This window comes from Paroedura picta, chromosome 1, assembly GCF_049243985.1.
Source record: "Paroedura picta isolate Pp20150507F chromosome 1, Ppicta_v3.0, whole genome shotgun sequence".
Lineage (NCBI taxonomy): Eukaryota > Metazoa > Chordata > Lepidosauria > Squamata > Gekkonidae > Paroedura > Paroedura picta.
In genome coordinates this window covers 36,967,841-36,993,657 of record NC_135369.1, presented here as the reverse complement: position 1 = coordinate 36,993,657, position 25,817 = coordinate 36,967,841, and the positions used below count along the sequence as shown (strand labels likewise).

Below are 25,817 nucleotides of genomic sequence, written 5' to 3'. Positions count from 1 at the left end.
AATCTGGTTTCATCCATGAAGTCTGTAAGTGGGCCTAATGCTTGCCCCTCTCTTTTATCACAACAGTGATGTGTACTGGAATTGTGTCATCTGCATATGGTCTGCACAGCATGGCAGACAGGATTGGGTACCTTTGAGGACCTAGTCCAGGATTCACAAAAAGGAGCTATAATGCAGTGCCCAGGTCATCTCTGATATAAGGTAAATTCAAAAGGGTAGCCGTGTTGGTCTGAAGTAGCACAATAAAATCGGAGTCCTATAGTACCTTTAAGACCAACAAAGATTTATTCAAGGTGTGAGCTTTCGAGTGCAAGCACTCTTCGTCAGACTAAGAACTCCCTTTCATCCATGCACCACGGGCTGCCGTTCACTGTTGCATGGGTTCATCCCAATTTCATTAATCCTCACACCCAAAGTGTATCAGTGGGAAAGAAGCAAGGCATAAGATGACCCCTGCTGAACCAGACAAAGCCCTGCCCCGGTCCAGGTGTTGTGTTTTCAACAGACAATGCTTCAGGGAAAGGCCACAGCTCAGTGACATTTAGTTAAAAGAATCTCAGATATAGAAAGATCATTGCCTGCGACACCGGAAAGCCACTGCCAGTCAGAGCTGCCAATACTCAGCTGGATGGACCAATACTATATGAGTATGTTAAAGTTCAAAAAACAGGGTGTGGACTCTCCCCTATAGTTTCCTCCAAGCATCTGCTGCTCAGGCTCATTGTCTATGAAAACTACTGCACAAATACATGTTCTCAGCCCCATTCAGATGCTGTAGCACTCCCCCAGTGTTTTAGCTAGTAGCCATAGAGCAACTAATTCTCCATAAATGCTGATGAGGAACTGGAAACAAGCAACAGAGAATGGAAGAAAAGAGGCAAAGGCCAGTACTGTTATAGTTCCACTGAAAACATTTGCGAGGCCTGGCCATGCTCACCTCTGCCTTCCTTGGCAATTTCCTCCAATACCCGTATACAATAGAGTTTCTGTTCCTTGTTGGAGAGAAAGAGCATGGTTGCCCCAAGCGACAAGGAGGGCGGTTTCCCGTTCCACCCTTCAGTGAGGCAGCGGATGAGTTGTATGCTAGGACAGTTGCTTATCAGGTAGATAAAATCATCTGAAACCAAGCAACAGAAAAGCTGTCTGAAAACCAGAAAATGCTCTTGTAGAAGAAGATGACACTCTGTTTCTTGTACCCCATCTCTATGATGTATTAAGCAGAGACATTGTCTAACTTTTATCTTAGACTGCTTAGGCTATTGGTGGGAGAGCAGGAAACTGCAAGGTGTCAACAGTGACACCTCTCCTTGTGGAACTCCTTACTCAAGGAGTCCTGGTGGGCTTTTTAAAGGGCTGCTTAAGATCTTCCTATTCAGATCAATCTATGATTCATTTCACTGCAGTCTTGATTTTATCTAGGACAGAAAACTTGGGGTCTGTGAGGGAATCAAATTTGTCTGACAGTCCTTTGTAAAGACAGAGCATGAGCACTCCTTATGCCACTCATGGTGTGCGAAAACAGGGCCCCTGGTAGCAACAACTCTCTGCCACAAGAGGAAAGGGATGGAAGCAGGTTTCTCCTCTTTTGAAAGGGAGCATTTCACAGGACTGCTCCCTCCAGTCACTCAGCTTCCAGATGGCCTCCAACTACTAGCCAGAAAACAGGCTGGCTGGTTGCTGCTGAACTAAAAGCTCATCCTTAGGAATTCTAATGGCATCAAAGAAGGTCCGGTCTTTGTGAAATCATGGAGTTGGATCCAGTGATCCGTCAGATGATGCTGATGGTCACCCACCTTCACAGCTTTCCCCTCCCCACAGAAGTTCCTTTTAGACCCTGGTAAGGTTGATTCTAAGAGTCATGAGTACTCTGTGGAGTAACAGGTATGCTATCAGTGAACTAAAGTGGAGTAAGAAAAGCTCCCCCCTCCCATGTAGCTCCCCAAACAATGCTGGTAGGGGGGGGGGGATAGAGAGAGATCTAAGATCTGACGTTTTACGGAAAATAATAACATCATTGTCAACATATTTTTAAAATGTAGCTGATAAAGAATCTTACTATACTGTTCCGAGGATGAAAGCATCCATGGTCATTGCACATGCTTTAAAATGGGGACACTTGGCATATGGTATTTGCCTTGCAATGGGTGGGTGGTGGGTCCTCAGGTTGTATAACGTCTTGGGAATCTGTGATCTAGGGCATGGTTGCTGTCTTAACTTAAAATCACAATATACGATCAGTTGTATTGAGAGCTGCCTTGAGAAGGCTAACCAGGCAGAATGCAAACATCACAGTTAAATAAGCCCTTGGGATCTACCTGGGGGAAAATACTGGAGCTGGTGGATATAGTCCATGGCTCCAGAGATCTGGCCCTGCTTGCACAGGCACAGAGCAGCTTTCTTGTGAGCACCGCACCGGCTGTAGGCAATCTGAGCCAAAGCGAGACACTTGGATGCGTCATACGTATTCTCCTCTCCATAAGCATAGATGACATCACCGGTTTCCTCATTGAATGACAGCCTGCAAGGAAACCAAGGCAATTTGGCAATTGGCTGGACATCAGGGCACAATGACCAATTTCAGACGAAAACATTTCTATGTTTTAGAGAAGCCCTAGTCAAACTGTGTTCAAGAGAATATTTGTTTGTTTGTTTGTTTGTTTGTTTGTTTGTTTGTTTGTTTATAGACTGCCCTACCCTGAGTCTCAGGGCGGTTTACACAAAACATAAAACAATACAAGGAACTTAGTTTTTCCATAACATATTGATAACCACAACAATAACTGTACCAAAGGTGACTACAACAATGCAAACAGGTCCAGGGGCAGAACGCATGAGTGGATTTCTGGGAGGGAGGAAGTAGGGGACTTGTAGGTATTCCTGGTTTCGCTCAGCCTCAACCGAATGCCTGGTGGAAGAGCTCCCTTTTGCAGGCCCTGAGGAACTGTTTTAGCTCCGTCAGGGCCCTGATCTCCTCCAGGAGCTCATTCCACCAGGTGGGGGCCAGGACAGAGTTGAGGCCAGGTGGGCTTCTTTAGGGCCAGGGATCATTAGCCAGTTGGTGGTGGCCGAGCATAAAGCTCTTTGAGGGGCATAGGCAGGGAGGCGGCCCCTCAGGTCCCTGACTGTGTATAGCTTAACGTATGGCCAGAACCTTTAGCCTGATCTGGAATTCAACTGGCAACCACTGTAGTTGATAGAGAATGGGCTAAACGTGGGCCCTCCATGGTGTTGCTGTGAAGACCCTGGCAGCTGTGTTTTGGACTAGCTGTAGTTTCCAGATCAAGGCTAAGGGTGTGTACAGCAAGTTACAGAAGTCCAGTCTAGAGGTGACTATCGCATGGATCACTGTGGCTAGGTGTTCCGGGGCCAGGTAGGGTGTAAGTTTGGCTTGGCGGAGGTGGTAGAACACCAGCCACGCTACTTTTGTGACCTGGGCTTCCATTATGAGACATCTAGGATCACGCCCAGGTTCCTGACGGAGTGAACCATTGAGAGCTGCACACCATCCAGGGTGGGCAGAGGCACTTTCTCCCATAGATCCTTCCTACCCAGCCACAGGACCTTCGTCTTTGAAGAACTGAGCTTCAGACAACTCTGCTTGAGTGATCTCATCATTGCTTCCAGGTAGGTGGCTAATGCTTCTGGGGGAGAGTCAGGGCAGCCATCCATCAGAAGGAAGAGCTGGATGTCATCTGTACCAGTTGGAGAAGAGGGTGCATAAAGATGTTGACTAAGATAGGAGAGAGGACTGCTCCCTGTGGGACTCCACAAGTAAGCTGCCAGCGGTTTGATGTTCTATTGCAACCCTCTGTCCGCGACCCTGGAGGAAGAAGATCAGCCATTGAAGGGCTGTCCCTCGTATTCCAGTGCCAGCGAGGCAGTGAGATAAGAGCTCTTTATTGACTGTGTCAAGCGCCTTGGTCCAACTGGCAACGGAGGTCATCTGTTAGGGTGACTAGCGCTGTCTTTACCCCATGGCCAGGCTGGAAACCTGACTGAGATGGGTCTAGGACTGAAGCTTCTTCCAGGAATGCTGTTAATTGGTTTGCGACAGCACTTTCTACCATCTTCCCCAGAAACGCTAGGTGCAAGACGGGTCGGTAATTATCGGGCTCTCGTGGGTCTAAAGATTTTTTTTTTCAGTAGCGGCCATATCAATGCCTCTTTCCACTGAGGTTCTTTGGAAGCATACCGATGGCTCATGAGTTTGTAGATCAGTTCTGGTGGACAAGTTTGCCCGGAAGACAGCTTATCCACTACGACTGACCCCTCCAACTGACAGACACTGCAAGGTGTGTTCTAGGATGCATTCTCATTACATTGACATGACAGCAATATCCCAACGGCATGGCCAGCACCTTATGGAAATTGACAGCTCACTCCAGAACATTCATAAGGACACAAGAAGATCACTGCTGGATCAAACTGAAGGTCCAGTCTAATCCAAAATTGTTTCCCCAACAACAGCCAAACAGATGCACCTGGGAGACCTACAAGCAGGGTATGAAAGCCACAGCCTCCCACTGTTGTTCTTCCAGGAATTGCTGTTCAGAAGAACACAGCCTCAGAGTACAGTCATCAGGGCTGATGGACCTAGCCTGCACACATTTCTTGAATTCCCTCTTAATCTCCCAGAGTCCTCTGCAATGTGCTGGCGTTCTGTGGCAAATAGGCTGATGTGCAAAGGATTAACTGAAGGTAGAATACATAGGAGTCACTGCTTCTGATGCTTCAAATAACTTTAGTCATCCTTATGGTTATGTAAAGCAGGGTTGATATTATTATCTATATGTCACTGATAGAGGCCAAAGGCTGAATAAGAGTGGCTAGCTAGGGCAACCTATGAAGGTCACAGCCCAAGTGAAATCTGAATCTTTCTGTTTTACAGCGCAGAGTCTTTTCCCAGGTGGGTTCCTGGGTGAGGCTAAGTGCTCTCTCAGTTTGGTGATCCAAGTGCACACAGGCCCAATCTAGAGTTGGATTAAGCCTCCTGCTGTGCAATTTGCCTGACCTGGAAAGATGCAAGGGAGCCATTGTTTGTCCTGTTACTCATGTGCTTGGCCCCAGTCCTTGGAGCAGCAGTTCTGTGGTGGTTCCTCATCCACCCTGCGTTCCCAACAATATTAAGGACCCCTGCCCCAATTCTATACAAGATCTGCAAGTTGGGCATGCTTGCTGGTCAGAGCAACTAGAAGTCCATTCATACGTGAACTGGGTATGAATGACCAAGCTGAAGAGAGCAATGTTGTGAAGGCCTCTTGTGCAGTCCAAACCTTCAACTATTACCCAAGCGATACCCATGACAGGATGCATTCTGGTTTGGATTGGATGCTTTTTGCAGGCAACAGACTGCCTTTGCTCTTTTTTCTATTGCTTGACATAGCGCTGCCCTGACTTTCATAGTATCCGGTATGATAGAGCCAGGCGGCCCGGGTTTCTGAGGAACTGCACTTCACATCTTTAAAATTATTGCCCAATGAAATACACTTGAGATGTTTTACTTTTTGTAGAATCATAAGGAATAATCCCAAGAATCCTCTTACTTTTGCTGGGTAATCCAGTACATCACTAGATCTAACCGCTTCTCTCCTAAGGCGCATTTGATGGCTTCTGCTGTCAAATTGGCTGGAAGAGGATGCTTGACAGACATGCTCGTGCTTACAAGAGCTTCACAGTACATAAGCAGGGGGAGCATCTTCCCTTTAATACTACCGATAGCTAAAGAGACAAGTTGGGGTGGGGAGGAGAGAAAACGCTTGAAGAAAACCTGGACTTGTTTGTACCTTCCCTCTTTCCCAATTCAGATTCCATCAAAGGAGCTGATTACAAAGCAAATTGTTGAAATATTCACTTTCACATACACTTTCACATACACTTTCAGATGGATTTTAATGTGTGAAATGGAAAAATCCACTTGCAAAAGGTCACTGAAGTAGATTGAAATGACATAATTTTGCATGTGTGAAAGTGCCCTAAGACAGTGGTCCCTAACCTTTTTATCACCGGAGACCGGTCAACGCTTGACAATTTTACTGAGGCCCGGGGGGTAGTCTTTTGCCGAGGGATGTCACCGCTGCTTGAGCCCCTGCTCCACTTGCTTTCCTGCCGGTGCCCCTGACTTCCTGTTGCCCTGTTAGTGTAATGTTCATCTGGCACAGAGATGACATTAGACAGAGGGTTGCCTCAGCCAATCCAAAAAACTAAACAGAGAAGAGATCATACCTAAGGCTCACCATACCTTTAAACTTCTCCATGGTCTCTTCATTCCGTAGAATACCTCTGGGACAGTTTGCTGCAAATATTGCTGCAGGCTCATACTGACCACGGGAAAATAATTCATTGAACCTAGGCAAATTAAGGAACATACCATTCTAAGTGGCAATGGGTAGACACAAGAACAACTTAATTTTTGGCAATGGGAACACATTAGTTGGCTCTGGCCTTGCAGCCTGAGAGCACCCAGACTGCAGAGAACAAAAAGATGATGGGAAGGAGACAATCTTCTTCCATGTGCTTGAGTTGAGGCTATCTGCATTAAGCTGGCTGCAGTCAGAAGCAAAACTCCTCTTCCTGAGGTCCAGATGCCATGTCTCAATCAAGGGGAGGGAACTATGTAGCAGGAGATGAGTTTTCCTCCTCTGTGCAGAATCCCCCATTTGACCACTAAGATAGATGAATCAGGAAGACCTCAAGGCTCTGTGTTGTTCAGGAGAACATTAGGGACAAGCTATCATTTGGAGTTAAAGCACTGTTTTGCAGCTAAAGTTTTCGATACTGGGTATATTCCAGAATTACAGTCTGGCAAACTATACAGATTGTGGTTATATTAATTTTCTTTTTAAATACAGTAAAAGTTTGGCTCATTGTTGCCTGGTTAACCGGACAGCTCGCTTAAATGGGTGGGCACTGGCCAAGGGACTTGGGTGCAAACTCAAGGAAAAGCTTTGTCATCCATAATATTTAGCTAACCAGCAATCCCATGATACCGGTCAATTTATTGTTTTGTTTTTATCATATCTATCTCAGATTCCCTCTGTGTTGGAAAGAAGACAGGCCTTGAGAAAATTTTAAATAAATGAAGTATCTAATACAGGAACTCCAGTAACATGTTGAAAGAATGCTAAATGCTTGTTGTACCAGGAGTTTTCACATGCCTAGTGAAGGAAAGGGGAGAAAAGGAAGCACAGGCCAGCGGGCTCTCTGGTCACCTGATCACCTTACCTTTCAAGGTACTCAATCAAATCTGCTGCCTCTTTAATTTGGGTGGGGTCACGTTCATATATGAATGAGCTGCTGGTGCCAAGTAAACCTGCAAGGCCAGATTCACCAAACAGAAAACAAAATCAACATTAATATTACCAAAACAAGGAATCTTGGAAGACTAGACATTTAGATTGGGCTTTCCCCAAAGAATTCTGGGAATGGTAGTCTGCTAAGGGTGCTGATAAATCTGTTAGAAATGCCTAGCCACAGATAAGAACTATAATTCCCAGAATAATTCAGGAAAAGGTGGATTTAGGTTCCTGACAATTGGGGGGGGGGGGTAATCAAAGCCCCCACTCTGTATGCTTGCACTTTCACAGGCTACAAGGGCGAGTACCAGAGACAGGACCTCTTCTGTAGTGGCACTCAAACCCTCTCTGCTGAGATTAGCCTGACACTAAATGTACAGGCTCTTAGCTGCCAAGTTAAGATGTTCTATTATTTCAGGCCTCTTTCCCTGGTGGATTATTATTATTGTGTAATCATCGTATACAGAATTATCATGATAAGTCACTATGTAGAAATCTATATTGAGGGGTGGTATAAGATTACACTTGGATTCCTTTATTAAACATCTGGATTTTTCCCACTGTTCTTTTAGTAGACTTTTAATGATTTCATTAGATGCAATCTTAAATTGTTTACTGCATTTTTCGCCTTGCTGCATCTTTTTATCTCACTATTTTATTGTTTTTCTGTTTTTAGAATTCTTATTGCAATAATCCATGCTTCAGATACACACAGAGAGGGGGGAGGGCTGGGCATAAATGTTTAAAATAAATATTTCAAAATATAACTTACTTTACACCAAGCAACACAGTACCTTCTCAATGGGTTTATGGTCTCTACAAATACCCAGGAACACAGGAATGGAATTACTTGCAAAGAAGCAATGGAAGATGGATTGTGACATCAGGTGGCAATGGAGAAACGGGAAATGTAAAGTGATGGTAGTTTAGGTTGTTTTAAAAATAAAGAGCCTCTTGTGGCGCAGAGTGGTAAGGCAGCCGTCTGAAAGCTTTGCCCATAAGGCTGGGAGTTCAATCCCAGCAGCCGGCTCAAGGTTGACTCAGCCTTCCATCCTTCCGAGGTCGGTAAAATGAGTACCCAGCTTGCTGGGGGGTAAACGGTCATGACTGGGGAAGGCACTGGCAAACCACCCCGTATTGAGTCTGCCATGAAAACGCTGGAGGGCGTCACCCCAAGGGTCAGACATGACTCGGTGCTTGCACAGGGGATACCTTTACCTTTACCTTAAAAATAAAGAGTTGAGAAGGAATCTAAAGGAGAGGACCAGTTTAGGAAGGGGAAGAAGAAAGATGCCCCAACCAGAAGTCACTGAAATGTCAATTTTAAAAACTAAATTAATGACATTGAGGTGACACAGAATAGAGGTATTGAAGATTGGTATAAAGGAAAGGAGGATATATAGTCCTAGAATCATAGAGTTGGAAGGTAAATACAGGGTCATCTAATTCTAATCCAACCCCCTGCACAATGCAGGAACTCACAACTACCTGCCTACCCACAGTGACTCCAATCTCATGCCCAAGTGATTCCCTCCCCCCCCCCCGAAATCTCCAGAATCCAGCCTGGCCTGGAGGAAATTCACCTACCATCCCACAGTGGCAATCAGCAATTTCCTGGGTATGTAAGGAAGGGCTGAAAGAGCCAAACACTGGCTCATCCCTTTAGTTATACGAGTAAATCCTGATCAAGTGCACATTTCTGAGTAGCTGCTTGCCTGTTATGGAAGGAGGGGCTGCTCTGGAATGGTGACATTCTAAACCAACTTTTACCTTTTTTTTCTTCATTTTCTCTTATTTGATCAATTAGTTGCTTCAAAGTTTCAACACTCTTGTCTGTACTCTCCCAGACATTCACTGCATTCTCAAACTGTGTTATTCGGTAATAGCTACAAAGAAGAATATTGGGCGGCTCATCAGACTATTCACAAGACATTGTGAAAACCTAAGCAGAATTATACCCTTCTAAGTCCATTGGTGTATCTCTGTTTAAGGTTGTGCCACTGGCCTCCCTGACATCCTTATCCTTAGCATTTTGTCCCCCGCAAGCTTCAGTCATCAAGCCTTTAGGTTAGTGATCCCCAACCTGTGGTCGGCAGACCACATGTGGTCCTTCAACTAATTGGAGGTGGGCCGCGAAAGACGTCTTCTCCCCTCCCCCCGGCCCTTTACTTCATCCCCCCCCGGCCCTTTACAACACACTTTGGGTGTCATTGTCTCCCATCACTCCCAGATGGGACTATCTCGTTGCAGAGAAACAAGCTCAGGGTTCCCATTGATTTGTCATTGTCATGAGTTAAAATTTCCATGAAAATAAAATGTTCCTTATGTTCATTGTTGTGGCATGTCTGTATCTTATTTTGAAGGGATGTTTAAACATTACCATAGCGATCAGAGAGCGTTAGGGCAGTGGTTGAGAGTATAGGATTAAACTACCCCCCCCCTCTCACTGGGCCTCAGTAAAATTATCAAGCGTTGAGTGGTCCCCGGTGACAATAAGGTTGAGGACCACGGCTTTAGGTCACTTTCTGTGCTGCAAACTTTCTCACTGAAATTCTCTACCCTGATTCTTCAAAGGACTTACTATTTATTGCCTTAGGAGCAATTCATATCCTATGTTCTGGTAGATATGTAACCCTTTTACAGACAGAAATAGGTTTATTGCCTGAATCTATGGCTCCATGAAAGGAGAACGTATTTCAAGACCAGACCTAGAATCCTAGATTCCACAGGACAGCTGTTGATTAATCAAACAAATGTATTAATGGATTCATATAACAAACTCAGTTGTGGGTACACAGGTGGGAACAGCTACTACCTCTGTAAAACTACATATTCAAACTAAAAAGTCTGAATTAACTTTTAAAACATTTGTAAATGTTTGGGTTTTGAGTACTGCAATCTAAAAAGCAATTACATAGTAATTTATTGTTTAACACTTGGCCACGAACAGCAACATCCTGAATAGGACAGACCAGGGACTGAATCCTTACCCATGTAAGGCAGGTGCTCTGCTTCTTATACTTTAGGCCCTTCCTGTTAAATATAAGTGACCATGTTCTGAGTGAGATAACCGGTTGTGAGGGTTCCATCTGTCTAGAGCCTTGGCCAAGGGTCTTTCCCAAACTGGGCTTCATTGGACTCTCTGATTTGAGGTACCAGAGTTTGAATGCAGGCACCACTAAGTCTTTCTGTCTTCTCAATTAAGTAGAGAGGACTGTATCAGTATGGTAATTCAAGTTATTCAGCGGCATGAGCGTGTGAGAGAATACCCCCAGAGCCCCCTTAAGAAAGGGTAAAATGTACACTGTCAATGGAATCATTATACCAAATCTTCAGCTTCTCATTCTCTTCCTCGGACTTATCTCGCCATCTCAGGGCTTGATTCAGCTTGTCGTCAATAACAGCCATGTTCTCCACAGGGACATATTTTGTGAACACGTCTTCCTTCAGCTCCTGGATCCGTTTTTGTAGATGATCAAGATGCTTAGTAAGGGCATCCACGTTGAAGGAGTCTTTATGGCTGAGACCTGTTGAGGAAGAAAGAGCAAAACTTTCCATGAATTTATAAGAACTACTGTGGTGTAGTGGTTAAGAGTGGCAGCTTTTAATCTGGAGAACCGGGTTTGATTCCCCGCTCCTTTACATGCAGCCAGCTGAGTGTCCTTGGGCCAGTCACAGTTCTCTCAGACTCACCCACCTCATAGGGTGTCTGTTGGAGAGGAAGGGAAGGTGATTGTGAGACTCCTTCAGGCAGAAAAAAGCAAGGTCCAAAACCAGCTCTTGAATCAATGATAGCTTTCATTATCAACATTTAAGGGGTCCTCCCACTTCTTAAAGGAAAAGGCCCGAGCATATCATCATGTTGAAAGGGATGGTCACATAGTATTCTGACATACTGCATATGTTGTCTAATGGCAATGTGTGAAAAACAAAGCCAACAAAAACCAGAGAGCCAGATCAACTGAAATGAAGCAGGAATGCGATCGGTGTGCTTAACTGTCTTCTGTTTAAAAGGATGGAGTTAAAAACAACTTTTAGCTTCTGCTGTCCCTTGCATTTATGATGTCTTGTTTGTACTGTTTTAATGCTAAGGAGCTTTGTTGATTTTGTTTCATTGATTCTTATCTGATTTTAGGATGATATTTTGTGGTTTTAATTCTCCTATAAGCAACCCTGTTTTATTAAGATACTAGTAAAAAAGCCCATTGTATAAAGAATACAATGGGCTCTAGCAGGCAGGGGAGAGAGCAACGGATGGAAGGCTACCTGAAAGAGGGCGGCGGCTCCTCGGCGGGTTGGGCTGCAGGTTGGGCGGGTTGAGCTCCTCGGCGCGCACCTCCGCAGCTCCTGCCGGCTGCTCCTCGTCGGCTCCTGAAGTGGCTCCTCGGCGGCCCGTGGCGCTGGCGGGCGAGTTGCTGCTGCTGCTGCTGCTGCTGCAGCTTGGCGGCGCGGCGAAGCATGGCCCCTGCGCCGATCGTGGCCCAGGCTCCGCCGTTCGCTGGGCAGGCACCGCCTGGGATCGCGGCGCCGCTTCGTCCGGTGATGGCGGCTCTTCCGGCGCCAATAGTCATGGCACCATCGTCGATCGCGCCGCCACCGCTGCCTGCATCTCAGGTGGGATCTCGGTGGGAGTTGCCGGCGGTCCTGCAGCGGCGTCAGGCCGCTCCGCGCGACTGCCAGGGGCTCCCTCGGGCGGCGGCCTGACGCGGCGAGAGGCGCAAAGCGCCTCTCGCCGCGTCAGGCCGGGAGGAACTGCGAGCCGCGCTGCGCGCAGCTCGCAGTTTCTGGGCTGGGAATCAGAGGGACCAATCGGCAGGCGCTTTGCGCCTGCCGATTGGTCCCTCCGATTGTCTGTCATGAGGAAGGGTCCAATCTGGACCCTTCCTCATCCCGGACACATCCCGCCCCAGGAGGGCTTACAGTTTTATTTAGTCCGTGGTGCCCGCGGCGCCACGGGCGGTGTACAGATAGACATGATATAATTTGTTTTATATAAATAAAAGTCAGACTTGGATCATGCCCTGTTTTTAAAAGGAGATGGCTTCAAATAGCTACCCAAAGTTAACTATTTTCACTACTCAAAAGGAGCCTCAAAGTAGCTTAGCTTCCCTTCCTCTCTTCACAACAGTCACCCAGTGAGGTAGTTGGGGCTGAGAGAGCTCTGACAGAATTGCTCTGTGAGAACAGCTCTATGAGGACTGTCACTGGCCCAAGGTCACCCACCTGGCTGCATGTGGAGGACTCATCAGATTAGAAGCTGCCGCTCTTAACCACTTCTCCACGCTGGCTCTCTTAAGGAGGGATTCTCAGCTCTGTCACCAAAAGAGCCAAGAGGCGCCAGTCTTGATTCCCCCTTCCATAACGTGCCACACAGACAACTCGGGGGGTTTATCTTGCCCTCCTTTCCAGGACAGTCCCCAAAATTCTTTAAGGGAAGCGGTTATATACTGAGCCAGTGAGTTTTGCTGGCTTTTGTTTATTATTTGCCCAGAGGTCGCAAGCCTGATCCACCTCCCCTAATGTGTCAGATAGACAGCTGGGGTCTTTATCCTGTCCTCTGCAGGAGCTTAGGGCAGATTTGACATAAAGAGGATAACTTGTCCAAGAACATCCAGCAAACCTGTCAGAGGGTTACCCAGGGGTATCTAACAAGCCATTGAAAACCAGCATGATGTCATTGTCAGTGTTGGACTAGAATGCGGGAGATACAGGTTTGAATTCCCACTCTGCTACAGAAGCTTACTGCTTAAAGGTTCGTTCGTTCCTTCATTTATATACCACCCTCCCCAGAGGCTCAGGGCAGTTTACATAAAACATATAAACAATACAAGAAACAATCCATAACATATAAAGAACCATAACATTATTACTAATAACTGATAATTGTAACAGTGCAAACAATGCAATGGTGAAAACAGGTACAGAGCACACTGATGGAGTTCTGGGAAGGAGGGAGCAGGGGCCCTTCATATGTTGTTGGTTATACCTAGTCTCAACCAAATGCCTGGCAGAAGAGCTCCTTTTTGCAGGCCCTGCAGAGCTGTTGTAGCTCTGTCAGGGCCCTGATCTCTTCCGGGAGCTCATTCTACCAGATGGGGGCCAGGACACAGAATGCTCTGGCAGGCTTCTTTAGGGCCAGGGACCATTAGCCGGTTGGTGGTGGCGGAGCGTAGAGCTCTTTGAGGCGCATAGGCAGGGAGGCAGTCCTTCAGGTACACTAGGCCCTGACCACGTTTGGCCAGGGCCTTTAGCCTGACCTAACCTTTAGGTTGTTGTGAGTATCAAATGGAAAAGCAGACAATGTTGCAAGTCACACTGAGGAGAAAGACAGAGTAAAATGAAAGGTACTGCAGACAGCAGGTGAGAATGTAGAAACAGGAAATTTAAAAAGAGCTGAGAGGTGACATGAACAGGCTACCTTGAGAATAGGCAAGGTTTGACTTGCAAGTCCCACCCTCACTGCTTCCTTAAAATGGCTTGCTAAAGAGATTGTAGTTGGAAGCCACAGTTTTACTTGAGTCAACAAGGCACCAAAGAGAACCAGCATGGTATGGTGTTAAGAGTGGCAGATTCTGATCTGGAAAACCGGGTTTGATTCCCTCCTCCTCCACATGAATCCTGCTGGATGACCTACCTCACAAGTTGCTTGTTATAGGGAGAGGATGGAAATGTGATTGTAAGCTGCTTTTGAGATTCTTTTAGGTAGAGAAAACGAAATAAAACCACACTGCTCTTTTCTACCACACTACAGGCAATGAAGAACAGGGTCTAAGATACAGGCTAGCCATATGAGGATTACCTGAAATTAATCCTCGATATTCAGAGACAGAATATTGCAGAAGACAAATTGCTGAGAGATAAAAGCAGGAGACAGTTGTTCTCTTCAGCTTGTTTCTGAGCTTCTCTGAAGGCACTAGCTGGGCATTTTAAGAAACAGGAAGCTGGACTGGATGGCCCTTCTTTAAACTAAGACACAATTGATTTCTCCAATACTAATGGCCTACCTGGTATGGCCTTAGAAGGATCCAATTTTTTGTCTGCAGGAGGACTTTCAGTTGCAGATGTCCTAAAATTCCTTATTTTCCGTATCAAGTTCTCCGTTCTTTCAGAATTTATCTCAATTTTCTTTATCCTAGAAAAAGAACTATTTAAAGTTAGAATTCCTTCAATATAATCCTACTTCATGCATCGAGGCAGGTGCCTGACTTCTGAAGTAGGGGGCCTGTGAGGGGGCTTTGAACTCTTTGATTCTTAGTGTTGTTCTTATTTTAACCTTGTGCTTCTTACAGGGATTATTTCGCTTTGGGTACCTTGCACTGGGGATTTGGAACTACAATGCTGGGTCAAATAGGGAGTTTTAATGAATGCATCCATTCATTCGAGGGGATAGGATTGAAAGGGGATATTTCTTACTTACTGTTCTTCACCAGAAAGGAAGTGCTGTTTTAAACTCTGAGCACAAAGATGTTAAAAGAAGAGTTGGTTCTTATATGCCGCTTTTCTCTACCCGAGTCTCAAAGCGGCTCACAGTCACCTTATCTTTCCTCTCCCCACAACAGACACCCAGTGAGGTGGGTGAGGCTGAGAGAGCCCTGATATCACTGCTCGGTCAGAACAGCCTTATCAGTGCTGTGGCAAGCCCAAGGTCACCCAGCTGGCTGCATGTGGGGGAGCGCAGAATAGAACCCGGCTCACCAGATTAGAAGTCCGCACTCCTAACCACTACACCAAGCTGGTGCAGTGTAAAGGTTGTTACTTCTTTATGTACCGGAGGCTTGGTATAAAGTAACTTTAGTGTTTCAAATGGAGAAAAAGAAAGCACACAACAACAAAATATCCTGTGTTTGTTTTTTTCCAGCCAACCCATCTGTGGCAGTTGCATTTCAGTTCTCTTGAACAGAAAGTCAGGTACTACAACGGCATCCATTTTTCCACCGACCGTCATCCTGTGCTTTTAAAACACTAATGCTCCTATGAAATGGAGAAGTCTATGTTTACGTGCATATTGTGTCCACTTGTGTTGTTGTATGTTCCTTGCAATGTGATTTTTATGAGCTGGTGTTTTAGCATTAATGTACTGGTAATTTCTCAAATGTTAAACAGAAATTGGAAGGGCCAGTGTGGTGTAGCAGTTCAGAATGTTAGACCTAGAATCATCATAGAATAATAGAGTTGGGACCTCTAGTCCAAATGGGGGGTGGGGAGGATCTGGGGACTTTCGTATGTACAGAAGGCACTCACCAACTGAGTTATGGTGCTTTTAAAATGTTCTGTAATTCATTTAAAATATTTCTATTCTGCCCTTCTTTAGAAAACATCGATGGCCTTCAGCAGTACTTATAACAAGACCCCTTTGATCCCCTATGAATGGACCAATTGCATGATTTGATAACCGCCCAGAACTGCAAAGGAATGGGTGGTATAGAAATCTAAATAAATAGATAGATAAATAAATAAAATGATTTGATTGTAATCATCATAACACAGCATATAAAACATGATGCATGCCTCTCTATAGTTAAAAGGAGTCCCTTACTTCTCTTCTAGTTGATTAATTCTCTTCCTGTAATACATGAGAGTTGTAGGTTCACATGCTAACACCTTTAGTTTTCCATGAAGGTAGAATGCAGTTCTCTGGCCTTTCTTTATTGCTTCTATAAAGGCATCGTATTCCTGCTTGATTGTAGTCAGGATGTTCTTGTATGCCTTGACATGCTCAATTATCTGGGTCAATAACAAGAAGACGGGGTATCTGCCACTGCTGGTTTACAACACCACCACAAACAAATTAAACAAACTTTCCACTCTCAAACTTCTGAGAAGATGCTAAACTCCTGAAGGGGCAGTCCAAAACCTCATCTTTTCAAGGGCCCAACGGCATAATCCCCTGCATTTTTGCTCAGAAGTAAATCTTATTGTATTAAATGCATGCTGCCCAATTCTATGCAGATGTAAACCTTAATTTTTCCATGGGACTGCCTTTCAAGTAAGTATGCCCCAGTTGTTAATATTACCTAAAAGATCCGTGGCTGCCTATCTACTGGTTAGATACAGGTGTTTTCTACATGGGGACAGGCTTGTGTGGCTTACCCATTGCTGATGCAACTGCCAATACAGCACGGATGCAACAAGGCCTTCCAAATGTTGGGTTTCCCAGTTGCTTCCCTCCTCCAAGCACCAGACAGTAGCTGCCGCCACCACCTCCAGAGGGCTATAGCAGCATTTTTGTTTTGTTTCTATATCATTATAACAATCTGTGCATCAGGTTCTCTAAGTATTTCATAATAATAATAAATAACTTTCATTTTAAAAAGTCTAAGCCCTTTTTGATGCAGAGATATAAAAGGGAAAGTATTTCTGCAGTGAAAGGGTTAGAGATATCCTCTTCTTAAAAATGAAGCCTGGGAATGCTGGAGAACCAAATTATGCAAATATTATTGTGATATCTAACAGCTATGTTTTTAAAGGCACTTGGTGGTGGGGAGAGGATGTGGCTGCTGTGGGAACAGGGGCAAGGAAAATGACTGCCATATAGGCAGGACTGGGAAAAGACAAATTTCCCCACCCACACAGCAGTCAGATCAAAGCATTTCCCCTGATGCTACTACTGATAACAGCAACACTTCATACCAAAACAGATTTAGAAAAGATCTGAGAAGACACAGGGAAAATTCAGGAAGTGCATAAATGCACAATGGGGAAGCAGTTTAAAAAAGGGCTGCTATCCAAGGGTATCAAACCCAGTGCACATAACCCAGTCAAGCTCCCACTGGACTGCTATTAATCTAAGAAAACCGGGGGGGGGGGGGATCCAATTCTGAACAGGATTAGCATCTCACCTATATAGTCCCTAGGGTGGCCAGGTCCCCCCTAGCCAGTGGCAGGGGATGGGGTTGCCAGATACAGGTCGGGAAAGTTCTGGAAATGTGGGGGATGGAGCCTAGGGAGGAAAGGAACCTTAGTGGGTGTACAAAGACATAAAGATCACGCTCCAAAGCATCCATTTTTCTCCCGGGAATGGTTCTCTTTCGTTTGGAGATTAACATTAATCCCGAGAGATATCTAGCTCCTGCCCGGAGGCTGGCATCCCTAATAGGCCCTGAACTTGTGAGCATTTTGTCAGGAAGTTGAACATGCATGAAGATGCCTTATGGTGAATTAGACCAGTCTACTGAGACTGGCAGTATCTTTCCAGGGTCTTAGGCTAAGAACTTTCATATGACCTACAGCCAACTTCCTACTGGAGAAATCAAGGACTGAAGCTAGGGTGTAAACTGCACGGAGCTTTTATTCCAACCCCAAATCGATTCAGTCCCTGCCCTCTATACAGAATGCGATTTCCGTTTGGATTTGGGGCGATTTAAATTTTCCTTCTGCAGCAAGAAGGATTGATCCGGAGTGACCCTACCTTTATTGTGCGATATCTCAGACTGCTTTTAATCCTCAATATCCATTTGGGAAAGAAAGCTCCGTGGTAGAGAACCTCTGATAGGCTACACCTAGTCATGTGACATGCTTGCCTTAAAGAAGCCCCTAATTTCTCTCAACTTCTGTTGGTCTTGGATTTTTTTTTCTGCCTTCTTCGATCCTCTTACCCCCCAGTTCAAGAAAAGAAAGGATTTTTTCCTCCCTCCTCTGACTTCTTGGATCCTCTCCCCCCTTCAAGAAAACAGAGAAAAAGTCTCCATTTGCCTCCCCCCCCTCTTCTGAGCCTCCCTAACCACGTGCAGAACACTTTCCTGTTTCAATGGGGGGGGGGGGAGAAAAAGACCCAAGTTCAAAGCGATCTGAATTCAACAGGATTGACAATGGAATAAAGAAAGTAAGTGCAGACTCTGCCTAGGACTTCCTGTATGCCAAGCAGATGCTCTACACAGAGTCACTTCCTCCACAGATTGTGTGTCAGTCCTGACTCCACTAGGTGGCCTTAATCAAGCTATACTGGTCAATTTTGTAGTGTTAGGATAAATTATTATATAATTTTTGTAAAGGGTTTTGCACACAAATGCTACATTAACCTGAAGTTTTAGCAAGAAGACAACTAGTATCCCAGGTCCATAAGGGTCACATCCACTAATTCAGAAAAGTGTAATATCTCTGGCAATGGTCACCTACCATTTCAAACACATTTCTATATATGACATAATACTCCTCGGCTGGCCCTTGCGCGGTACAGCCTACTTTCTCAATTTCTGAAGTGATGTATCTTTGGATGCTCTCCAGAAACTGCTTCTCACTCTCAGGGATGATGGGAGGCAGGACTGAATGTCTGCTCACTCCGATGCCAGCTGTTGACATGATAGAGAAGCCAGCTAAGTTTCCATTGCAGGCAGAAAATATAAGCCTTGGTCAGTTTCCTCTGCATGGAAGAAATGTTTCAAGCACAGCCTGAAAGAAAAGATGCTATTGTTAAAATAATTAGAAACATCGACAGATTTGGAGGCAATTCTCCACCACTTTATTCTAAGCAAGTCACACTGAATGGATTAAGAAAGCTGGTTATACTAGTGTATGAGGTCCTGTGTTAAAAAAATAGAAACATTGCCATAAACCCATGAAATGGCCTTCAGAATGTCCGCAGGGGGATGAAGCAGTGAAGAGACAAAACTTTTATTAGCTGAATTTTAAAGGTTATAGCAGTTAACTAGACCAGCTCAATCTGTTATGCACTATATTCCCCCTTCTGGTCTTAGTTTATTAATGTGAAAATTCGGAATTCCATCTAGAAGCTTCGAATTCCTCTCCTCCGACATGGTATGCTAAGATAGAAAATTTCTCAAGTTGTGCCCAGATGCTTTCATCGGGAATGTGAAGTGACTTATAAAGGACTGTGTTCAAAGCTGCTTTCATCTGCATCAGGTTGAATCAGTGGGATACTTGATCTAAGTAACTCTTAGGGGGAAGAACTTGGAGGGCCAGCTGGAGAGTTCAGTAACTTTCACGCTGGAAAGAAGGCATGTGCTATATTTTTAGACCCAAGCATAGGATGAATTTCTCTTTCTTGCTGGCATCTTCATTCTGAGAGAACTTTCAAAACAGCTAGAACAAAAGCACTTTTAAAATAAATATAAGGTTTGTCCCCTATCAGGCTTTAAGATCCAGTAGGGAGCTTGTATTTTAATCTTTGTTTTTGATTTTTACCTGCAAATGACATGTCAATTCTGATTTACTTTTTAAATGAATCATTGCTAACCCTTTTATTACAAGTTTTTGAGAAATGTCACTATTCATCCATGCATCCCATGTGCTTGATAGACCAGGGCCTGGTCTGGGCATTTTGGGATCATTTGCCTAGTGTGCAGCACCTAAACAGAGTGACCACTAGACTGGAAAACCTTTTAATAATTTTATTCAACTGCAGCAGAACAAAATGACACAGGGGGGTTGTCCCAAAAAAGCCTGTGTGTCGAACAAAGGATTACATGAGATTTTATAATATTTCATTGAAGGCAGGGAAAGATGATGCTTTCCAGGTCAAACCAATAACTTGGGGTCTCCACCCCTTGCACATCCCATAGGACCACCCATTGCCATTATGCTAAATCACCGGAAAAAGGTTACAAAAGTTAATTTCCCATTCTTTCTCAATCCTCTGGTAACATAAACAATGGCATGATATAAACAACTATCACTGACCTTGAGAATAGAACATATCAGCCTTGGCAATATTCCAAAATACAATCCAGAACAGGAATGTTTTCTGGACCTTCTTTTACAAAACAGTTTGGTACAATAAGCTTTTCTTTACAGAACAATAATTTAAAAATATTACTTCATGCTCCTATACATCATGCTGGTCATGTTTCCTAGAGAACTCTTTTTTTTAATGAGGCTCTCAGTAAGATAATAGCAATACTATAAGTTTGGGTCCTTGGCTGGGTCAGAAGAGAATTAAGAAGAAAAATTCTACATAAGACCAGCATCCTGAAGTGTACATCCCCTGTCCAAAATATGGGGATAATAATATTGACTTGCTGTACAGGAGTATATTAAACGTTACTGATTTAATGCATTACAACTACTTTGAATTAAGCACTGGTAACTGAATGTCGCTAGAGTTCAGGCACACTCCTTGCAGCCATGGCACAGAAATTTATAAAATATTTTTCCAAATAGATGCATACACTTGCACATAACTTTGCATATCAACAGTTAGAATAAACAGGGATATAGCAACAGAACTACTTGGGTATGTGGCAGAGAGAGAGAGATACATGGGATTGATCAGGCTTGGTTAAATGTCCACCAGAAATACTCCCGATGAGCAACTGGTGGTGTCCGACTCAAAGCCGCCGCGGCCATTTGGCCCTTCAAGTTGACAGCCTATTTCCCTGCCCTGTTTTCTTCTGTGGCCTTCGAAGGGAGTAACATCAGAGGGAACAGCAGCGTTGGCACTAGAAGCCCCCCCAGCCTCTCACCGTCTCAGGAAACCCAAGATTTTTTTTGATAGGGGTTGCCTTGCTTGTGGGGTGGGCTGGCTGGCTGGGTGGGCTCACCGGAGCCTTCCCTGGGGGCAAAAGAGGGCCTTGGGGCACCTTCAAGATTAAAGGTATCTGCAGGAGGCAAAATGGATGCCTTGGAAGCAGGTTCCGCATTGAAAGCCTGAGGCCCCTGGAGAAGCTACCGCGGCTCCAAACTCCCCCCGAGACTCACCCCGGGAGCCGCTCTTGGTGGTAACCAAGCAACGTCAGACCAGGGGGTGGGGGGCCCGGTGCCTTATGGGAATCGTGGTTTCCCTTCTGCGGGACTACAACTCCCGAGGAGCTTTTCAAAATCCGTCGCTCGCTCGCTCGCTCTCCCGCCTGCGCGCGTCGCCTCGTGCAAGAACTACCGCTCCCATCACGGGCTTCTATGTTTATTACGCACTAAGGCACGCTGGGAGTTGTATTCCTGCCGTCGGCGTGAGGTCCCGCCTTTTGCTTCTCCCAGCCTGGGAAACCCCGTGCGAGGCTGAGCTGCCTTCTCTTTCCGGCGGCGCCATCCCGCGAGGAGGACGTCGGTGAGTCCCTCCTCCGTGCCCGGCTCCCCCTTGCAAGGCCTCGTGCGGGGCCTGCGCGCTTCCCTTTGGCTCAGTCGCCCCCGTTCTTCTCCTCCTTAGGTGTGAGCGACGCTGACGCCGCCGCCATGCAGATCTTCGTGAAAACCCTGACAGGGAAGACCATCACCCTCGAGGTGGGAGTCACTCGCCGGGCGAGGCCAGGGCCTCTTGCAGAGGGGCTGGGCCAGAGGTCACTGTCGGCTGCGTGGGGGGAGGGGGGTCAGCCCTTTCCCTTCCTAGCTGGGCTCCTTCGGCTTTCCTCATTGAGGATAATCAAGGACAACCAGGAGGGCCCTTCTGGATCAGGCTGAATGCTGGCTTAGATGTAAGGTGGCCAACTTTAGGCCGGGAAATACCTGGAGGGTTTGGGGGTGGAGCTTAGGGTGGATGGGATTTGGGGCAGGGCGACACTTCAGTGGAGTATAATGTTATGGAGTCCACCCTCCCAAGCAGCCATTTTCTCCAGGGGAACTGATCTTTTATTAAAGTTTAATAGTGCTGCAGAGAAGAAAGCATCTCACACACGTGTAATTGCTATTCACAGATATATTGAAGGTGTCATGTCTGATAGACCATATCCTACCACCCCCTTTCAAAACCTTTCTCTTGTGGCTATCACTGCTTTGTGGGGTAACATAAGAGTGTTTTTTTTTTAATCGCCTCTGATTTATCACTTGAATTTTGACAGTGTTGAGACAGCAGTGGAAAGAATTGTCCATAGCTAGCTCAATGGGCTCTGAAAATGATAGAGGACAGGAAGGCCTGGAGCATCATTGTCCATGGGGTCACGATGGGTTGGACATGACTTCGCAACTAACAAGAACAACAACTGACATTAGTGAAAAAACTCAGACAAAGGCCTTGCCATAATGGTGGAATTCTTTTTCTAATAGTCCCTTTAGCCATCTCGGTAACAGAGAACAGTTCTAACTGGACCTTTTCCAGCTAAGAAAATGAAAGAGAGGGCCATTTGGTTTCCATGCCTGACTATTACTAGCCAGTGGGTTGCCAGCTATGATTCCTAGTTTTAGATGGGTTGTAAGCCGCATCTTTTGCCTGTAAGCCGCTTCTGCTTGGTCCACTGCTTTGGGAATGCCTCTACTACTTCATATGTAAGCTTCCTTCCTGAGGTTACTGTTTTCCATGTAGCAAACATTTCCTGGATATTCTCAGATTTTTTTCAGATCCCATTTTATCTTTTTATCAGAAGAAAATTCTCCCTGGTCTTTGCTCAGTAAAGGATGTGGGCTAAACATTTTATGATGGATTAACATAATGGCCATATTAAGTGGCTCAATGGGGTTCATCATAAATTGCTAAGTGTGCGATAGTATTCCTTATATGTGGCGTGAAAGCTGAGTAGACATGCATTAAACCAGATTATGGTTTTGACACAGTTTGTACAATGAAACTGCAGCAGTGTGCAACTAGGAATGTGCATGTTTTGAGGAGTGCGGTACTATGTTTTAAGTCAAAACTATTTTCACTATACTCTCCAGAGATAACTGGGTGAACATATGCAACAGAGCTACAGTAGATAGGAAAGAGATGGTAGGTTCATCAAGTGTTTCATTGCTGATTTTTTACTTTTTTGATAGGTTGAACCATCTGATACTATAGAAAATGTCAAGGCCAAAATCCAGGACAAGGAAGGTAGGTTTCACTATAGGTTAAGTCTTGTGCTTCTGATATACTCCTACTTTGGAGTGGAGCATTTCAGTTTCTTACTTAGAAAGGAACTTAATATGCTATCCTGGCCATGCATACTTGAGAGTAAATTCATTGAAAGCCATGGAATTGAGAAGCAGCTGGGGTGAGAGAGGCTGGCTGCTACTGCTTTTGATGGTTTAAAACATGTTCTTTCTTTTGCCCTGTCATCCCCATTGGGTGACCTTGCAAAATATTTATTTGATGTTTATTCTATTTAAAAGTTATTAGAGGCTGCATACCAATTCATTGTTAACATGCAGGGTGATTTTTCTCAGTTTGCAGTAAATTTGGTATTTAATTGTAGGCCAAGTGTGTGTGGGGGGATCCTATGACACAATTCTCAGTCAACTCAGTTTGTTGTTGCAAATGGAATGTCAGCAATTAGGAAAGGGAACTCTCCCCTTCCCCTGTCCCACAAAAAAACTTAATCACTCTTTCTGAATACCCCAAACAAAGAAATGCTGCAAAGTCCAAGGTACTGAAAGTGTCTGTGTACACACACACACACAAACGTACACGGAGAGATGCACATAAGTGCTTTTAGTACAGGGGTAGTCAACCTGTGGTCCTCCAGATGTCCATGGACTACAATTCCCATGAGCCCCTGCCAACAAATGCATTTGCTGGCAGGGGCTCATGGGAATTGTAGTCCATGGACATCTGGAGGACCACAGTTTGACTACCCCTGCTTTAGTATATTCTGAAAATATGAAAATGAGGGGACGTCCAGAGATTATGATAGACAGAAAGTTTAGAACAAGCAGAAGCATGTTGACTTGGAAATCATGGTTAAACTTGGTTGTCTAGTGGACATAATGGTAAATGGTGTAGAATGGTTCTGTGGAGGCTGTCAGATACAGCTGATAGGTAGTAGGAAGGATGTATCCTTTGTTCTGACATAAGTGGATTCCAATCATTAGGAACTTAACAAATATAATTGCGTTATCCTGCTTCATAGCACAAACAGCAAGGCTGAGTGTGATACCATGCCTTGTTGCGGTGAGTTAATAAATTGATCTATGGTTTCTTATTTACCTAGGAATTCCTCCTGACCAACAACGATTGATTTTTGCTGGCAAACAGTTGGAAGATGGGCGCACTCTGTCTGATTATAACATTCAAAAGGTATCTGACTTCTTTGAATTTAAATATAACAAATTGCTGAACTGGTACATTACAAATGCATGTCTTAATCTTATTGAGGGAGGATATCTCCCTTTGCCTTACACTAGGCAAAAGAGAGGGGGTGGCAGTGTTCCCATGCATTCCTTGCTAAAATTGGTATGTGTATGAAAGGTAGAGCCTGATGTAGAATTGCTTTGTGTTTTTTTTTTCCTTCAGCGTTTAATTTTGAATCTTTCAGAGGGTGATAGAACTTTGGCAGGAACAAACAGAAGGCTTGACCCTTGCATGATTACATGAACCTGCAGAACTTTTTTGCAAAATCCAAATAGAACCCCTCAAACAAGGGGTGAATTTAGCAATCATGAGATTTTAAAAGATTACATTCCATTACTGTTAGTGTTAAATAGTTACTTGTATTGCTTCCTACTCACAGCATCCAGAGTTTGATTTGTTTCAGGTGCTGGTTGCACGATGATACTACTTTTATTTCTTAGATTTATTGCCATCTTTCAGGAAGCAGTGCTAGTGGTGTTCTCATAACAGTCCTGAGATAGGTTAGGCTGAATGATTTGTCCAAGGCCATCTAGTGAGCTTTGCAAGTAAGCAGAGAATTAAACTTGCCCAACACAAGCAGTTACCAGTGCATAGTCAAAATTATGTGTGTTTATTTTCTATTAACAAAGTTTGCTCTCTAAAACCAGGAGTCTACCCTTCACCTTGTGCTGAGACTTCGTGGTGGTGCAAAGAAGAGAAAGAAGAAGTCTTACACCACCCCTAAGAAGAACAAGCATAAGAGAAAGAAGGTGAAGCTTGCTGTCCTTAAATATTACAAGGTAAGAATAACTTCCATTACCAGAAGATTTGAGGGGAATAATGGTAGGAATAGGCATATGGGTCAGCAGCAAAATACTGCTTGAAGACTTGCAAGTTCTCAGTGGACATGGATGCCATAGACTGTATTTGTGTACACACAAACTAGAATAATCCCCAGTCTCATTCAGGTGACTGTTACTAGTTTTGTAAGCCTGCTATTAAACAGAGCAAATTAATACATCACTACAACAAATTCATAGTATTGGACTTTTATTCCGCCTCCCTCCCATAAAGGGCTCAGAATAGTGTTAGGATAGTCATATTGAATGAAATTTAGATATTTATCTCACTTCACTTCCCAGTGGGGACATGAAACACCTTTTATACATCTTTCTCCCCTACTACACTTTAACCTCACAAACACCCAGTGAGGTGGATTAGGCAGAGAGAGAGATTTGCCCACAGCTTCTCAGTTTGCCTCCATGGCAGCATGGAGGCTTGAAGCTGGGCTTCCCCCATCCTAATCAGAATCTCAAGCCACCACTGCTGTAGGGGAATGTTAATTGATAATGACTCCAAAACCTGAGCTTTTATATAAGAAAGTTGGGGCAGGGGCTGCAATGCAGTGCTACTGATGGTGCTTTTCTTCCTGCAGGTGGATGAGAATGGCAAAATCAGCCGTCTGAGGCGAGAGTGTCCCTCTGAAGAATGTGGGGCTGGAGTGTTCATGGCTAGCCACTTTGACAGACACTATTGTGGCAAGTGCTGTTTGACCTACTGCTTCAATAAGCCAGAAGACAAGTAAATGTGTCTATTGTAATAAAAACCTTCAAATGTCA

At 44.8% G+C, this 25,817-nt stretch overlaps 2 protein-coding genes across 5 annotated transcripts in view; one reads left to right on the top strand and one right to left on the bottom strand.

Moving 5' to 3' along the window:
• Nucleotides 1-21,109, bottom strand: part of CLHC1 (clathrin heavy chain linker domain containing 1) — a 26,233-nt gene extending 5,124 nt beyond the window's left edge. Inside the window, exons 1-11 of one of the 3 annotated variants that reach the window (XM_077333898.1) lie at nt 20,946-21,109; nt 18,408-18,680; nt 15,829-16,016; nt 14,297-14,424; nt 10,618-10,819; nt 9,063-9,178; nt 7,222-7,309; nt 6,239-6,345; nt 5,544-5,718; nt 2,316-2,518; nt 938-1,117 (exon numbers count right to left, since the gene is read on the bottom strand). In XM_077333898.1, coding sequence (XP_077190013.1) covers nt 938-1,117; nt 2,316-2,518; nt 5,544-5,718; nt 6,239-6,345; nt 7,222-7,309; nt 9,063-9,178; nt 10,618-10,819; nt 14,297-14,424; nt 15,829-16,016; nt 18,408-18,590 — 1,570 coding nt within the window. In that variant the 5' untranslated portion in view covers nt 18,591-18,680; nt 20,946-21,109. Of the gene's footprint in view, nt 1-937; nt 1,118-2,315; nt 2,519-5,543; nt 5,719-6,238; nt 6,346-7,221; nt 7,310-9,062; nt 9,179-10,617; nt 10,820-14,296; nt 14,425-15,828; nt 16,017-18,407; nt 18,681-19,928; nt 20,650-20,710; nt 20,918-20,945 lie in introns of those variants that run through there. The other 2 variants (XM_077333903.1, XM_077333913.1) reach the window with 2 other exon arrangements.
• Nucleotides 21,109-25,817, top strand: RPS27A (ribosomal protein S27a). Of its 2 annotated transcripts, XM_077333949.1 has the most exons (6): nt 21,109-21,291; nt 21,391-21,464; nt 22,929-22,983; nt 24,080-24,165; nt 24,867-24,998; nt 25,634-25,817. In XM_077333949.1, exons 2-6 carry the CDS (start codon nt 21,417-21,419, stop codon nt 25,781-25,783), a joined length of 471 nt encoding a protein of 156 aa, XP_077190064.1. In that variant the 5' UTR covers nt 21,109-21,291; nt 21,391-21,416; the 3' UTR covers nt 25,784-25,817. The 2 variants fall into 2 exon arrangements, with proteins under 2 accessions (XP_077190064.1, XP_077190073.1); XM_077333958.1 differs by having other exon boundaries at nt 21,224-21,464.

What these genes read in the sequence shown, in the direction of transcription:
- RPS27A (XM_077333949.1), top strand. Translation starts at nt 21,417, where the DNA reads ATGCAGATCTTCGTGAAAACCCTGACAGGGAAGACCATCACCCTCGAG. An exon ending in GGAAGACCATCACCCTCGAG is followed by an intron (nt 21,465 to 22,928) that starts GTGGGAGTCACT and finishes CTTTTTTGATAG; the next exon opens with GTTGAACCATCTGATACTAT. An exon ending in CAAAATCCAGGACAAGGAAG is followed by an intron (nt 22,984 to 24,079) that starts GTAGGTTTCACT and finishes TTATTTACCTAG; the next exon opens with GAATTCCTCCTGACCAACAA.